The sequence below is a fragment of the Cuculus canorus genome, chromosome 8 (genome assembly GCF_017976375.1).
Source record: "Cuculus canorus isolate bCucCan1 chromosome 8, bCucCan1.pri, whole genome shotgun sequence".
Taxonomy (NCBI): domain Eukaryota; kingdom Metazoa; phylum Chordata; class Aves; order Cuculiformes; family Cuculidae; genus Cuculus; species Cuculus canorus.
The window spans coordinates 26,808,285-26,825,426 of NC_071408.1; the positions used below are offsets into that span (position 1 = coordinate 26,808,285).

Genomic DNA, 17,142 nt, shown 5'->3' on the forward strand with positions numbered 1-17,142 from the left:
CCTAGCCTGGAGCCGGATCACCGACCCCGGGGCTCCTCCAGGGAGTTCCTCCTCCCCCACCTCCCAGAGCAGGCTGGGAGCTGAGCAGAGCAGGTGTGGTGCGCAACAGCCCCGCCACCACACCAGGCTTTGAAGAGCCCCTGTTTCTCTGCCTTACAAGTTGGGAGACACCAGCACCCTTGGCCTGGCATCATCTCCCCACATTTGACATCTGCCTCTCCAGAGCGATGGGTCAGTTGGCTCCAGTTAGACCTCTGTCTCTCCAAGGTAAGCAGTCAGCTGGCTCCAACTCAACCACCATCTCTCCAAGGCAAGTGGTCAGTCGGCTCCAGCTCAGCCAACATCTCCCTAGGGTGAGGGAGAGTCAGCTCCAACTCAACCACCAACTCTCCAAGGTGAGTGGTCAGTTGACTGCAGCTTGACCACCATCTCTCCAAGGTGAGCAGTCGGTCAGTTCCAGCTTGACCTCCGTCTCTCCAACGCAAGCTGTTAGTCGGCTCCAGCTCAGCCAACATCTCTCCAAGGCAAGTGGTCATCTCCAGCTCGACCACAATCTCCCCAAGGCAAGCAGTCAGTTGGCTTCAACTCAACCACCGTCTCTCCAAGGCGAGCGGTGAGTTTGCTCCAGCTCAACCTGCACCTCTCCAGAGTGAGGGGTCAGTTGGCTTCAACTCAACCACCGTCTCTCCAAGGCGAGCGGTGAGTTGGCTCCAGCTCAACCTGCGCCTCTCCAGAGTGAGGGGTCAGTCAGCTCCAGCTCAACTTCTGCCTCTCCAAGGCGAGCGGTCAGTTGGCTCCAGCTCAACCACCATCTATCCAAGGTGAGCAGTCAGTTGGCTCCAGCTCGACCACCATCTCTCCAAGGTGAGCGGTCAGTTGGCTCCAGTTCGACCTCTGCCTCTCCAGGGCAAGGAGTCAGTCAGCTCCAGCTCAACCACCATCTCTCCAAGGCAATCAGCCAGTCAGGTCCAGCTTGACCACCATCTCTCCAGGGCAAGCAGCCAGTCAGCTGCAGCTCGACCACCATCTCCCTAAGGTGAGCAGCCAATCAGCTCCAACTTGACCTTTACCTCTCCTGAGCAAGGTGTCAGCTGTCTTCCACCTTGGCTCATGTTGGGGCTTCACTTTCCTGCAGCACAGGGAACCTGCCTGGCCAGGCAGACATGGCTGCTGCTGCCGTGACAGTAGGGCCCTTCACAGAACCCCTACACAGCAGCACGGCCACAGCTGCAGACCCAGAGGGTTGCTTCCCCCCGTGCTGCATCAAGATAAAGGTTCGCCAGCTTCAATCATGCTGTGTTACTGCATGCAGTGACAGAACTGGGAAGGTTGGGTTTAAGAGAGACATAAAATTAACCTGCTTTTTTTAGGAATTCTCTCTGCCTGTGTACATGCTCTTGATAGAGAGTAACTTTAAACAGTTAATTGGGGCCCTGACATTAGAGTGGGGAGAAACAAGTCTCAAAGTCATACATCAAGCATAGTATTTATTGGAGACATGCAAACATACAAGTGGAAATACATGCAACAAAAGCCATTTTTCTTGGCAGGATGACTGCTGTTAACATTCTGCACAGCACTTTCAAAGTAAAATTGCTTCCCTACTGATTCGCAGTAAGAACCGTATTCAAAGCCACCCATATTTGATTAGAATAAAAAATCAACAGGGATTGCATTCCCATCTGAAGAAAACATCGATTCCTAACAGAGCTGTAATCGCTTTCTCCGTTGAGGTAAATTCAGGAGGAATTAAGAAACACTTTACTGAGGAACAGAAATTCTTTAAATTTAACGTAAGGATTACCAAGAGCGATGAACAGGTTTGTTCCAGTTCAGCTGCATACGGTGAGGCCCACGGCAGGAAATACTTGCAGAGGCATTATGCTTGAGATGAATACATAGTTTTATTAAACGAAGGACCTACTGTAAATGAGGTTAAGAAAACTAAAATAATCTGATTTCTTTAATTTTTGAACCATTTGAATACAGAGGATAACTTTTCTGATGCTGTGATTTTTATCGCTGTGGGGAAGATAATAGTGATTCTTTCTTTCCCTTACAGTCAGTTATGCACTCTTTATCCAGCAGCAAACGAGGAGCCGTGCCTATGACTGTCTCTGAATGGCATCAACAGATCTGAAAGAGTTCTTTTGTTTTAAATCCCAGAGGCCTTTAGAAACTGCCTGCACCCTGCCTGCACCAAGGCAAATGAGCATTAATGTTGTTTTACAGGTAGAGAAACCAAAATAAAGCATTGGCATTGCTAAGGCCACAGAAGGTGTCACCGTCAGAACACCAGTAGGCACTAACACCTCATGCCCCTTTGTACTCAGAGCTATAGACAATTCACTAAGAGACTGGAACAAAACACAACCTTTGTTAAAGCCAGAGCTCCAGTCCTGCTCCCAGTGTACAGCTAGTCCCTGCCTGGGACGCAGAAACACGGCAAGGTAGGAAAGCAGAGGTGCAGAAAAGGCAAACGGCTTGGCCTAGTGTTACCAGCAGGTCAGCGGTGGAACAGGAGACAGGACAGGCTCTCCCAAACATTTACCCAGGCAGCAGTTGAACGTGCGACACTAAAATGGAAGGAGCCCTTTGCTCTTACTGTGGAGTCAGGAACTGATTTTATGACCTTCCAGAACTCAGTCTGGACATCTTTAGTAAAAGAGACACTGGGCAGCTTCACCAAGGCTTACAAAAAAAAGTTCTCCAGGCTTTTGTGATGGGACCATCAGAGCTATTGTCAGAGTTGGAACCCACCCACAAGATATCAACAAAGGATTGCCCTGAAGGCCTGCTCCAGGGTATGCATTTATTCTCCTCAAATCTACAGGCAAATTGAAAGAAAAAGAAAATAGAGAAGGGATAATTCTAAGTCCCACAAGTACTCTAAAGGGGATAAAAAGCACTGGGCATGGCCGTTTACTTTGGTTTTAATGAATGGTTTAGGGACACAGTGCAACTGTAGCACATTTCACCTTATTCTCTGTATAAAACTATTAATAAAGATATCAAGGTCAATGGCTGAGCAGCTGTTCAGTCTCAAACTGCTTTCATGCCTTTCCCCTCCTTTTTTTTCCCCTTATGGTAATAACTGGAGCTTTCAAAACAGTTTCAGAGGCAGTAAATCCAAAGTATTGCCCTAGCCTGATAATGATATGTTTGGAACTTGATTTAGGCTCATCTACTCTTTATTTAATTCCCAAAAGATTCAGTGCTTCCAGGAGCAAGCTTGCAGTCATTGTAATAAATCCACAAAATTTGACGTAGAAAAACTATGGTGCCTCCAGAACAGAGGTCACTTAGAAGGAGCACATTGTGACTAAACCTGCTCAGGAAGGAAGGTTTTACTTGAACAAGTTTTTTTGATAAATTGTGGCAACAATTACTTTGTGGAAGAGCACGCAGAGGAGCATGTCACTCTAACATCTTATTTTCTAGTAGTTAATAGGGGTCATTGAAAGGGTAGTGGGGGTGTCCAGCATCTCTTGCTACTAGCTTCCCGTCCACCTGTGAAGCAAACAGACAGACTCATGTCAGAAAGATAAAAATTCGTTCTTACTCTCAGTTTCAAGCTCTGCATAGTTTAGATTTCTAAATCATCATATTCCAAACATCTGGGAGCATCTTCTTCAGCTTAAACAAGAGCTGTTCACTCTGCCCCTGCGTCCTCTTAGCACTTCTTGAAAGCAAAATTTAAAAAAACAATTTAAAAAGAAAGATTTCTGTAGCCTACAGCAAGGGTCTTTCTTCCAGCTGCCAAGGTTTGAAGAATTAGATTGAGAACAGTTAAAAGCCTTTTGCCTTGTAGCTGTTACTGGGTAAGTGTTGTAACATGCACGCTTCAAGACACTGTATTGGAGCTGAAGCTTTTGCCCATGTTTCCAAGATAAAGAGTTGCTGGGCTGCCAGTTTTTACAGATGGATAAGATGAAACACACTGAATAACTTGTGCAGGGTCATACGCTGAAGTATCGGTAGTGTCACTGAACTCCTCCATAGCACATTTTGTTTAAGAACATTTCCATGGCTTTTCCAGCTGTAAAATGGAAATACTAAAACTGATAGACACAGAAAATGAAACAGAGGCTCGGGCTGGCCCAAAAGCAGATGTGTCCATGTAGAATTCTCATTTCCTACATCCCACTTCTAAGCATTCAGATGCACGAGGTGCATTTCCAGTTGCATTAAGTCCATTGCATACCTCCAGCTTCCAAGGAGCTGAGGTTAAACCTTGCCCCTCATCTGTAACATCTGCGGAAGTTTAGGTGCAGCACTGGCAATGACATAGACGCCTCCTGGGTGACAGACTAGCACTACTTAGTTAAAACTTACAGTAAGTGACTAATGACTGAATCAAAGTTTGTTACAGAAATAATTGATTTTTATACAAATAAATGTGATTTCTATATTAAGGTGATACTAGAGATCACTGAAAACATTAACAGGGACAGAGGGAAATCACAAGGACTTTCAAACCAAGTATCCACTAGCAAGTCCCTCTATTTGCTTTCAGTACAAAACCTAGAAACTCTAGTAATGAATTGTTTACCATGAAGACTACTGAAGTGTGAAATTAGTCACTTGAGGGCACTACAGAGCAGAAAACTAAGATGTTATAGTTTGACTGACACTCAGATTAAAATAAAATAAAGCTGAAATGAAGCTGTCAACTGAAGAGAATCCTAAAACCGGGGACAAAAATATTGCAGTATCTTCAGGTTTCCTGTTATCCCTTGAGAGCCAACAACTTCCTCATGTTCCTAAATTCATATTCGTCATTTTTCTCCCCAGTTTCTTCCTCCTGCATATTTTGCTGCACAGAACAGCTCTCCAGGTAAGCATTCTTGTTCACAGCATGCCAAGACAGCAGCTGCCAGAAGCAATGTTTCACATAGCTGATAGCAGTCCACCCCAGGAATTTGAGAGAAGGGGAGGACAGGTAACAAAAAATCAGCAGTGAACACATTGGAGGTCAACAGTAGCTAACTATCAAAAATAGACAGATTATCATGTGTACACCACCATCACTCCTTTCCTGGCTTGCCAGTCATTCAAGTTTTGCTTCAGTGTATTCTTTGGCCAATTATGTGTTTCCAAAAATTTAGATTTCAGGTTGGTGCAAGGTAATTTCCAACCTCTACCCAGATAAAGAAATGCTGAAGTATAAAGCGACTTAAATTGCCTGCAAGCAATGTAACAGCCTTTCCTCAGGTTTTAAACAAAAACACAACGTGGAAAAGAGTGGCACAGCTTAAAGAACTTGTGGTTATAGATCAATGAAGAACAGCAAGGAAAGACTGTCTTGTTAGTTACGATAGGAGCTCTGATATCACTGCCATATCACACTTTGAAATCTAGACACTGTAAGTTAGATTCATGGAGGAGACAGGCACAAAAGGTTAGACAGGAATTTTAATTCACAGTTGATGAAAATTCTTTCTGATAAGCCCAGAAGGGATGGGCAGGAGACAAAAGGTTCCACTAGAGATCTTACAGCTACAGAGTCCCGTTTTAATTCTCCTCATCTTGCTTCTTCCTGTCTTTTTATCTGACAATATGGCAACATCTTTGAAGCCCAGCTGCATCCCATTCACCCTTTCTCCAGCTGGATGGGCCAGCACTTTGAACTGTATTTCATCTCTCCTTTGTGAATCACTGTGATCTGATCAGGTCTCCCAGGTAACAAAAGTACATGAATTGTCCCAGCTCATCCAAGCTGGGCTACATTCTAATGTGTTTTTCAGCTTCATTAACAAAACAACTTTGTTTGCACCAGGAGTAGCAAAACACTTGAAGAAAGCCATGCTGTCAGCAGCAGGTGTGCTTGTTGCCGCTGCATTCACACAGATCAGCAGTGAAGCTTGCAGTTTGGTCTACAGACTCCAGATTCCTAAGTACAAAGATAATTTTGGCTGTAGGGATGTGAGGGTTTATATTTACGCACACATAATGCAGCAACCTTACCATTAAAAGCATGGCCTTGAAGCTCTCATAGGCCCCAGCATGACAAACAGCAAAAGCTGTAACAAGCGCCTACCCTGGATACAAGACAGTCATTCACCACACGTTCACAACTTCTCTAACTCAGACGAGCCACTGATATGCTCTCAAACACTCAAAAAAACTCAATGACAAATCCTAGAGAAAAGCTTTGCAGAAAGAATTCCAATAGCCAGAAGCCACCGACTATTGAAGAATAATTTATAGGCAGACAAACCCCCCAGAGAGGTAAGAGTATGCTTGACAGCGTCCAAATTTGCAGAGAGACCTACTGTAACGATGTACTGTCTGACAGAGAAGGGATAAATCACTTCAGACTCATTAGAGCAGAGCTGCCATATGTTGGTCTGTGACACACCAGGGAATGGCAACAGCTCTCTGTTGCACAGTCAGAAGCAGGACAATAAGAAATGAGGAACATTATAAGGACAAGGGACAACAAGGCATTGAAATTACTTTTTGGTGAGGGGAAAGGGACAAGAGTTAAGTCCTTTAAGATCCAAAAATAAAGAACAAGGAGCCTTCAATACTTAGAAGGCATTTCTCTAAAAACAGATCAGCATCTGATAGCATGAGGTAAGGTTTCATGTGCCAGAGTAAACCACTGACGCTAAAAGAGGCTGTGGCTAATGGGTTTGGGAAGAAAAATAACAAAGCCTAAGCCAAACTTAGGAAGGTCATTGAAAGGGGGACATCCAGTGGAGCAAAGCGGACAGATTCCCTCACGTGACTTTCACAATGGATGTGGACAACTAACAGCTTTCTGAGTCCTCACTGATCTTAGAGGCTTATAGTACAAAGTAGGTAGGGACAGCTGGAACAAGGGGTTCTTCTGGATGAATGGTGTGGACCTCGGCCTGTTTGTACATGAGAAGAGCAAATCAGCAGGAGTCTGGTGAGACTTGAAACAAGATGGGCCTCTGGCTGCAGACCCATCGACGGGTCCGTAATGGGAGCTCAAGACACCCATCAGTGGCCAAAACAGGAGGAAAAAAATTCAAAAAGCCACCTTTTTTGTACCTAGCTTTTGCAAAATTCTTTCATTTTAGACACCCTACAAAGATGTAACGCTCTTATTCATTAAGTAGTACAGACAGGGACAGTAAAAGAAAGAAAACCGCAGAAACCCCAAGTTGTGGTCACATGCACGTAATCAAAAGCATAAGAAACATGCAAAATTTACCGTAATCATTGGCACAATGTAACGCCAGTTTTTATTCAGGTTTCCGATGTGGCTCATCTCCTCTTCTGTAAGGCTGAAATCAAACACCTGAGAACAAAAACAAGAGGCTTTATTCAATAACTATGGATTTTTCATTGTTTAATTTGTGTTAAATTTCGGTTTTGTTTCCTTTGTAAGTCACAACTATCTCTTTGTGCCCTGAATTTCCCCAGAGATCCACAAGCAATAGAGCTGACTTAAAGCAGAAAAGTTCTCTCCTCGGTCATCCAGGACAGAGCAGAACAGCAGCAGTGACGTGACACACCGCTATTTCTAGTTTAACACAGTTGTAGCTGAAGCAAACACACACATACACACAAACAACTGGAATTATTTCTTAAGCTGCAGTTACATAATATTCCTTTTGTATTTTGAAAAAGAAAACTACATGCTATATTAAAGTTTCACGATCCTAGCATTAAAGTAAATTAAACATAGTGCAACTTGTACTATTTCAAACACCTTCAGAAGCTGTTTTGGTAAGTCTGAGCCTCAAACAGAGGGTATTTCCATGCAACTCTGATCAACAGAATTTATGTATCTGTAACAATCTTGGCTTCAGATGTTACCAGTTTGTCTTCCGTCCATAAATATGAAGTTGCAATTAAAGCCATTTTATAACAAACACCAAAACAGAGGCTTAAAGCTTGAGATGTGCATACACTCCCCATCTCTAAGCTTACACTGGTACTGCACAGCATTCTTCCACAAACCTAAGAAGCAGTGGGGCTGCTCCTCCAAGTGCTGCCTATTCAGTCAATATTTCTTTTTCCATGCAGATCTAAACCTCGAGTAACTGCAGAGTTTACCAGAATTTCTTGATACATCTAGCAGGAAACTACAGGGCAGAAATTGGTTTAATGGGAGTAACAGCTACAGAAACAAGTCTTAGCTTAAAAGCAAGTATGTAATCAGCTAATCTGTCTGATTAAGGGCTGAAAAAAGATCACAGGAGGTGATTCACAGGCTTCCCTCCAAATTATTGGAAGTCAGTTTTCAAATCGTTTCTAAAGCAAACCGTGTCTACTTCAGAGTCAAAGTGAACCACACTAATTCTATTCCTTCATCATCATTAGAACAGCAGTTTGCTGCAGAAACAGTCACCAGCCCTTACCTGCAGGTTGTAATAACTATTATTCATAAATAAGAACCATCAAACATCATTAGAACACTCCCTTGATCCATAAATTTGTATCTCAGATAAATTTCAATAATGATTTTTCATTTAGATTCCTACTAAGGACATTCTTCACCTTTTGCTAACAAGACTGTGCACATGCACATATGCACACGCACACACTCTTAGTTGCTTAAAACACATCAAGTTTGTTTTCCAAAAATCTTTATCCTCCCTTCTAAGCTTGTGCATGTGTGGATGAAGAAGTATGAACCAAGTGCCTCAGCTCATTGTTCTGCCGGTAGCAGGCCACTGTATTACTTTCTTGAATGGACATCGCTGAAACTTGTCTCCTCCACTTAAACTTACCTGGAGATTCTGCTGAATGCGAGCAGGAGTGACACTCTTGGGAATCGCAACCACTTTACGCTGCACTTGCCATCTGTGAAGAGAAGGAGAAGAGAGATTTTCTACGCAAGCAGGTCGAGAACGCTGCTATTTATTTTGGTCGAGTAATAATCTGTGGCAGCAGAGACACCACTTATGTTTCCACGTGAAATAAAAATACCCAGAAGAGGGCTGACATGGCTCTGCATTGTATTAGGACCCAGTATGTCCAAGCTCAAGCAACACAGTAGGCACTGGACCACGAGAGGAAGATGTTCATGCCTTTGAACAAAAAAGCAAGTTTCAGGTGGTTTAAGCTAGAAATCCAAGGAACAATCAGGAAAATGTATATAAATGCTTCATGCAAGTTCTAACATGACATTGAGAAACTAGAAGAAAACCCAGATCACTCAAGTGCCTGTCTAGTGGCTTGCGCACCGAGTCTTGAACATGTTCCGCTGCAGGGTGACAGCCCAAGACTTTACTTGTGATGTTGATAGATGTGGAACCAGACAAAAAAGGAGGACAGAAATCCAATTTTACTTTACAAGGTGCTGATCACATTCTGGATATCACTCAATCATCCGGTTTTCCAGTATCCAGTACCTGGCTATATAAAAACAAACCAGTAAACAGTTCTTCAGTGTGAAAGGGGAAGGTTCCTTCCTCAGCCCCTCTTCCTGGGAGCCCCTCTGCACGCAGTAGCAACAGCTCAAGAGTTCAAGAAACCGGCCACACGCAAATTCAGTAGGTGGCACTCAGATGTGGTGCCTGAACTGCATTACTGCTATTTTACAGCAGAAAAGGCAGTGAACAGCTTCAGGCATGGATCCAGACCATTAATGGACTTCTCTGATCTAGTGCATCCACCTGACCTAAGGCACGACCAACTCTCCTACCTCTATAAAATAAGTACCAAATGGGGTCTGCTTTTGGCACTCCCCACAACTTTAACTTCTCACCAATGTGGAAGAACATGCACTTTTAAGTAGATTCCTTCTAGCCTGTGTGTTTTGCTTTATTTAAGGCCAGGCCCCAGTTGCCACCCTCTCTCACAATCGCTCTGTACCTGAGCATGATCTGTGCAGGTGACTTGCTGTATTTTTCTCCCAGTTTTTTGATCCCAGGTTCTTCTAGAAGCACAGGCTCATCTGGGTGTTTCCACATCCGATCTGGAGAACCAAGGGGACTGTAGGCAGTGACAACCAGTCCTTGTTTCTGGCAGTGAGCTATCAGCTCATTCTGAGCTAGGTAAGGATGGCACTCTACCTATTAAAATGACGTACAATGAGTGTCTAAGAGAACAGATATCAAAATAAAACTCTTAAACAAACAGGAAGTCAAAAGCACAGCTGAATCAAACCCATCACAGGAGGTTGTTCCAAATTCTGCATAACCTTATGAGGATAAGCTTTAGTGAAAGAATTAAAGTGTGTCTGGTAGGCTAAGTTTACAGGAAAAAGAGAACAGATGGCCTAAGCTTAGAGTGCTGCATTTTCCCCACATACCTAACGGATCATTCAAGAAGCAATGAAGCTCTCTAGAGAATGCTTTCAAATTACTCCCCCACACTCTGTCTTTCTTGTAGACTACGTTGTTCCTCACAGGGAAGACTAACTCTTCCACAAACCTGTTCAGTTAAGCAGGCATATACGGCCACAGAACACAGATCTAAACCTTTTCCCCCTGCAAATTAATCTGCCTGGAAAGACCACCTATGTGTCCTCACTCCTGCAGAGGTGGCTATATTCTTCCCTGTACATAAGAAGCTACACCTTTTATGCTAAACACCTAGTCTGCAAATCTTTCACTCTTATGGACCCATAGGAAAGGTATTCGTCCTCTCCACCTTACCTGGAGCACAGCTGGTTTGACCGTAGCCACACTTATCACATCATCAATCTGACGACTGTTGAAGTTTGACAGCCCAATGGCTTTCACAAGACCTTTTTCTACCAACTTCTCCATAGCCTTCCAGGTATCCTTGTAATCAGTGTAATCATAACGCATCGTGTTATCAGGATTCTTTGGGAAGAGATTGTCTCCTCGTCTAAAGCATCAAAGGCAGAGTATAAGTATATATCCCACATTGTTCATATTATTTTAGTTCACTAAAAGAAACTTTCCTCAAAGTAGTCTCAATAGTTTACACATAGTTTGGAGGACAGTAGAAATTAAGCAATTCGTCTGTTCAACTCCATTATGTTGACTTAACTTATACGGAATTATTTCACATATAGTCTTTCCTATGTAAACTTGTTATAAAGTACTTTGAACTTACCTATTACAGTAGTGACAACACAAAACCAATAAGCCACTGAATACACAGCAGCAGCTCTTTGCAAATCAGCTGATTCAGAGAGCAGCAACTCAGAGGAGCTTTGGGGTTTCAGTTTGGTTTTGAGGGAGGACTGATATTCTTCATAGTCTGTTTGGAGCTGCTGCCAAAGGGATCTTGGTTTAAGAGCTATCGGCAGAGCCTGTATTCAAAGCATGCTCATTTCACACTCCCTCTGGATTTTGTAGCAGTGTCATCACTTTACACAAAACTCCTGTGAGAATCTGCACTTAACATTCACATGTTGACTGTAGGCTGGGTGTGTTTACAATTAGTCACATCAACTGATTTAAGAATCATAGAATGGTTTGGGTTGGAAGGGACCTTAAAGATCATCCAGTTCCAACCCCCCTAGGGACATATCCCACTAGATCAGGCTGCCCAAGGCCCCATCCAATCTGGATGAATAAAATAATATTTTTAAAAACACTTCTTCCCCAAAAAAAGGTCACCAAACAAAAAAACCCCAACAACCAAAATGGACACAAAGAACCTGGTTATGCCAGGTGACACCACCGCACTGCCAAAAGGCTACAAACTGGTCTCCGAGCAATCCGTACACGAAGGGGTGCCTGCAACCCCACTGGAAGAGCCCTGCTTTGTAACCACTGCTGGACTCTGCTAGCTCAGATCCCAGAGACTGTCTCACAGAGCTCTACAGCCAAACAGCGAACGGTGTGAAAAGTGACAGCAGCTGGGGACAAGGGGAGACGGTGCTTGTTCATGTCATTGATAAACCTAGAACCAAAAATAACTCTGAAAGCCCTATGAGCTCCCGACTAAGAAAAGCAGACTTGTATGCCAAGAGTTGTATATTAAGTGAGAGTTTAATTTTCAAGACCTAGAGGCACTGTGATTTTCACACAGAATTCTACTTTAATTTCTGGGTAAATAACATTCCTTTGCTCAGCTTCCCAATACAACAGGCATTATTGATAACTTCACGTTAAGATCGTTGAAGCAGAGCTAATGGAAAACTGGAGAGTGAACAGTTTCCAATGAGAAAACATGAAACTGCTTCATTAGAATGTCAGTTTTATCAATAGTTTCCACAACATCAAGCAAATTTAAATATTGGCAATATCTAAACATACATCATTATTTGTGTTATGTGTACCATCAAAGCAACGTTTAATGGTTTGGGGTTTGGTTTTTTTTGTTCAGTCAACTGGAAAACAAACATTTCACAATGGGGGAATTTTTAACAGAAGTTCTTCCTCCAAACCAGCTCTCGTTAAAAACACTTCCTCATTCTGTTACGGTGAGGGATATATTTATAATTTCAGCATCTTTCCTCTTATCCTTAGCGTCGTAGGCTTTGTAAAATTCAGATCATATGGCTAGAAAAGGAAAAACATGTTCAGATTTGCAGAGCAGAAGGAAGCCTCTCAACTTGACCAGGCTTTTCCTGTCGAGTAAAGTCTCCGTGCAAACATCTTGTCAGGAGATTCATTCTCTCCCTGCCTTTTTACTGATTGTAGGGGTAAAAAGCAGCTTCCACATCTACAAGAAAATAAAGCAAGGGACTCCACTTCTGATGGGGTTGTAGGATAAATGTATTTAGCACTTAACTGTAGAACTTTCTCTTCTCATATTTCCTCAAATCATAGAATTACTACAATTAAATTGTCATAAGAAGACATTTTCATTTCTTCCTCATACAGATACCACTATGATGCTGCACCAGTACAGTTAATAACTATTAGAAAAAAGTGCTGCCTTCTTTACAAAACACTTTTTTCTCATTTTACAAGTAAGTAAAACATAGGCAAAAGCAGTTTTGCTATTTCCTCAAGGTTACCATATAGGTCAGTGGCAGAACCAAGAATAACTGCCACACTTCCCAATGCCCAGATGAAGACACTGGACTATTTTAAACTTCTAATACATTTTGAGCTCAAGGAAGACTTTACCTCACAGCAAGCCAAATTTTCAGCTAGTATAAAATGGTAATCTTCAGTATAGAAACCTGCTGCATAAAGCTTTATTACTTTTTTCCAGCGAGACTACTGTCAGTCACCTAACTTTGCTATCCATGCCAAACTGTCAGAAATTTAGTGATTCTAATGTCATTACCTAGATCTTCTCATTAGTGAAAAATTTCAGTACTTGCTTAAAAAATTAAATTAAGACTTACCTCATTTTCCCAGCCTCATCATGGCTAAATAATGCGAACAACTACCCCTTTTCTATTCATAATACTTCTACACAAAACCAGAAGTTTCGTCTCACCTGTAGTATGTTCACAGTCTTACTGCAAATCTAACGGTAAAATTCCCACCCAAATGAAATTCAAAGAATAATGAAATTTAAACAATTACCTCTGTGAATGAATGGACCAAATATGAGTAATAATACAGGTTATGGGTAGGAAAGAGTGTCTGTATGACAGTGTGTAGGACTATACTACTAGCCACGCTGAAAAACATCTTGCAGGCAGCACACACAGGAAGGAAATCACAGCTCAGAAAGAAGGTCCTCAGGATACACCACCAGCCACTTATGTAAAATTGAGGTTTATGCATTTTGTGCCCTTCCCATATAGAACTTACTCAAAGGCATGAGGCCAGTGCATGAGGTACAGGTCCAGGTAATCCAGTTTCAAATCTCCAAGTGTTTTCTTTAATGCTGGCTCTACATCTTCTGGGTGGTGCTTGGTATTCCAGAGCTTTGAAGTTACAAACAGGTCCTCCCTTTTAATAACCTGTAAGAAAGGGAGGAGAGCATAATTTACTGGAACAAGTTCAGAAAGAAAGAAAACTACAGCAATTCCCTAACTAGCTTTAAAACAAAGAGAACAATTTGAGTTTACTAAAGAAAAAAAGGTAACACATGGAACCTACAAATTAAACCTTTCAAAATTATACTGGATGAAGATGGAGAAGAGTGAGAGAAGCACATGCATTGGCAACTCCTAAAGTATACCAAATACTTAGCAATTTACTAGAAGTTTTGAAAAACAAAATCCTCTCCAGACACAAACTTTTCCAAACTTTCCGATTTAAGGATTAAAGCCGCTACTAAGTGGCTATGAAAGATTACTCAGTTTATTCATATGTAAATTCTTTAATTTCTATTTAACAATTAACATATTCTAGGCACAACCAGCTACCTTACTATACTCATCACATGTTATAAACCAAGAATGCTTCTCACGGAAAGAGCGTGGGAAAACAAACAGAAGTTGTTTCCCCAAATCTCTGCACTTGCGTTTCTGGGTTCTGGAAGTAACAGGCTAAGAACTGGGCATTGAATGCTAAGACCCAGAAATTAAACAAATAGAGAGCTGGTTAACTAGAAAGTACAAAATACAAGAGGGAGATCGTATTTGGCAAGCTGAAGCACAGAACACCATCAGAGGGCACTTCTCTCTCTCTTACATGCGACCAGATTTCACTCAAGCCTATACTTTGTAGAAGCTGTTATGATTAATTCCTTAGTTCCTCTCCTCCAACCATTCAGCTATTTCTGTCTTTCACGTATGACTGTTCTGTTCAAAGAGAAAGATGTTTTGAAAATTCTAGTTTTATGCTAGCTAGCGAATATGAACAGAATAAGAGAGTCCTAACTTTCCCTATATTAGTTACCATATGTAGTAGGAGGGAATCCCTGTGGCAAGCGGAACACAGCCTCTCTCAAGCTAATCACATAACAAAGAGATTGCCCTAAAGCCAACGCAAGAGCAGCAGGAAAGCAGGAACAGAACTTCTTTTCCCTGGGCTCCAAGGCTCTACAGGCAATCCTTCCAGCCCCTTGGGCCAGCAAGAGCAAGGGGGTGAATTTAAGATTTCACCTCAGCTGATACATAGGAAAGCCTGTCACATTACATTATATTTAGCCCCTAGAGTCAGTTTGAAGATTACTTCAAATGCAATCACCGTTTAAAAAAAAAATATGTATTTACTCGTTCATATTTTACCTATAACCAAAAAACACGGTCATCAAATTTGCTGTGTCTACCCACCACTGCATGTTACCCTACACCGGCAAACCAGAGTGACTTTTCATATAAATCATGGCAAATATTTCACATTATAACTACTGATGCTTGGAACCTTCAGTTTTTTAACACATGGATAGGAATACTTTGCAAGTGAGAAAGGGACAGGCAGGGAAATAAAATAAAATAAAATAAAATAAAATAAAATAAAATAAAATAAAATAAAATAAAATAGGCGTTTCCTGTAGCTTCCATGAAAACACTGCTGAATCTTCCCTCCTCCTGACAACCAGGATGATTCTAAGAAGAGAGCGAGCTCTCTTTCATGTCTGCTCCTGATTAACAACAAACAGCTGGGACAGAGTAGGAGTAAAAGCCACAAATGTCAACTTTACAGTCCACTTTCAGGTCACAGCTGTATATTCTGACACCAGACACAGTTAGCATGGCGATTCTTGTTTTTTTTTACCTTGTTGGGCCCAAGGCATTCCTGGAAAGCCTCACCGATCTCCGTTTCATTGCTGTAAGCTGCTGCGCAATCGATGTGGCGATAACCCACACTTAGAGCATATTTCACTGCTTCTTTCACCTGTAATAGAATACATTGCAAACCCAATGTAAGCAGTGGAAACGGATACAAGACTGGGGAAAAAAAAACCAAAACCAACTTTAAAATGCTAGGGATTTAGTGAGGAACATCTCCAATCTACAGACCTAGATAAGGTTACAAGACTCAAACAGAGTAGGATACAGTCCTGTATGGCAGAGCCTTTAGGAGTAAAGAGCTAATGGCTAGAAGATGCACACGGGGTAATAAGAATCACAGAATCTTAGAATAGTTTGGGTTGGAAGGGACCTTAAAGATCATCTAATTCCAACCCCGTGCCATGCGCAGGGACATCTCCTACTAGATCAGGCTGCCCAAGGCCTCATCCAACCTGACCTTGAACACCTCCAGGGATGGGGCAGCCACAGCTTCCCTGGACAACCTGGGCCAGTGCCTCACTCACTCTCATGGTGAAGAAATTCCTCCTTATGCCTCATATAAATCTGCCCCTCTCCAGTTTATACCCATTGCCCCTTATCCTATCACTACAAGCTCTTGTAAACAGTCCCTCCTCAGCTTTCTTGTAGCCCCTTCAGGTACTGGAAGGTCACTATAAGGTCTCCTCTGAGCCTTCTCTTCTCCAGGCTGAACAAGGCCAACTCTCTCAGCCTGTTCTCATATGGAAGCTGCTCCAGCCCTCTGATCATCTTTGTAGTCCTCCTCTGGACCTGTTCCAACAGCTCCATATCCTTCTTATGTTGAGGATTCCAGAACTGGACACAATTCTCCAATTAAGGTCACACCAGGAGGAACCTGAATCCCCTCCCTCACCCTGCTGGCCACGCTGCTTTGGATGCAGCCCAGGACACAGTTGGTTTCTGGGCTGCGAGCGCACATTGCGGCTCATGTTGAGCTTCTCGTCAATCAGCACCCCAAGTCCTTCTCTGCAGGGCTGCTCCCAATCACATCATCCCCCATCCTGTATTGAAACTGCAGATTGCCCCGACCCAGGTGTAGCACCTTGCACTCGGCCTTGTTGAACCTCATGAAAACAGATGATGCACCCAAACCAATCATGCAAGAGCTCACCAGACAGAATAGGGATTCATTCTCAACTACATTTGCCACAATCAACGTCAGTCAAGCCTGGAAGATATCTCCTCTCTCCCAGTAAAGGATAAGCCTGTTTTCTAAATTCTAGAATTGCCAGAGTTCGGGTTTGGTTCAACCAGTCACATTTACATGACAGATTTTTCCTTCATGTCTCACTCTCACTGATGGCACAATAATAAAAGTCACTGCTGGATATTACCCCATGGCCTGCAGGGGATCTCCTGATGAAGCTCACAACCTTGCATTTTCCTTTCCATTGTTCCAATAATGAAGGCAATGCTAACAGCAACACATCCCTTACTCAACACTGTTACACAGAAGCCAAATTGGCTGGGAATCAAGGCACTATAGTTCGAGTCTGTTTCTGCTTTTGAAAGCTCTAATGAACCACAAGCACAAAACATTCACATGCGGGTCTCAGGTACGGAGTAAGTCTAGAAACCAAAGAAGGAAACAGTATGGTATCTTTTTGAGG

General features: G+C 42.6%; 2 protein-coding genes across 7 annotated transcripts in view; one reads left to right on the top strand and one right to left on the bottom strand.

The window, feature by feature from the left end:
* Positions 1-7,168, top strand: LOC128852854 (uncharacterized). Of its 3 annotated transcripts, none has more exons than XR_008450943.1 (4): positions 1-613; positions 693-821; positions 907-1,036; positions 4,795-7,168. XR_008450943.1 is itself a non-coding variant. In XM_054072762.1 (4 exons), the coding sequence occupies exons 1-4, from the start codon at positions 228-230 to the stop codon at positions 4,900-4,902; spliced, it is 741 nt and encodes a 246-aa protein (XP_053928737.1). In that variant the 5' UTR covers positions 1-227; the 3' UTR covers positions 4,903-7,168. The 3 variants fall into 3 exon arrangements, 2 of the variants coding, with proteins under 2 accessions (XP_053928737.1, XP_053928736.1); XM_054072762.1 differs by having other exon boundaries at positions 1-395; positions 487-821; XM_054072761.1 differs by lacking the exon at positions 4,795-7,168 and adding an exon at positions 1,136-1,371 and having other exon boundaries at positions 1-395; positions 487-821.
* Positions 1,475-17,142, bottom strand: part of AKR1A1 (aldo-keto reductase family 1 member A1) — a 27,652-nt gene continuing 11,984 nt past the window's right edge. For all 4 annotated transcript variants that reach the window (XM_054072758.1, XM_054072759.1, XM_054072760.1 and 1 more), the window contains 7 exons: positions 15,477-15,596; positions 13,620-13,771; positions 10,584-10,779; positions 9,799-9,998; positions 8,712-8,784; positions 7,187-7,273; positions 1,475-3,510 (listed from right to left, as the gene is read on the bottom strand). In XM_054072758.1, coding sequence (XP_053928733.1) covers positions 3,445-3,510; positions 7,187-7,273; positions 8,712-8,784; positions 9,799-9,998; positions 10,584-10,779; positions 13,620-13,771; positions 15,477-15,596 — 894 coding nt within the window. In that variant the 3' untranslated portion in view covers positions 1,475-3,444. The remainder of the gene's footprint in view (positions 3,511-7,186; positions 7,274-8,711; positions 8,785-9,798; positions 9,999-10,583; positions 10,780-13,619; positions 13,772-15,476; positions 15,597-17,142) is intronic.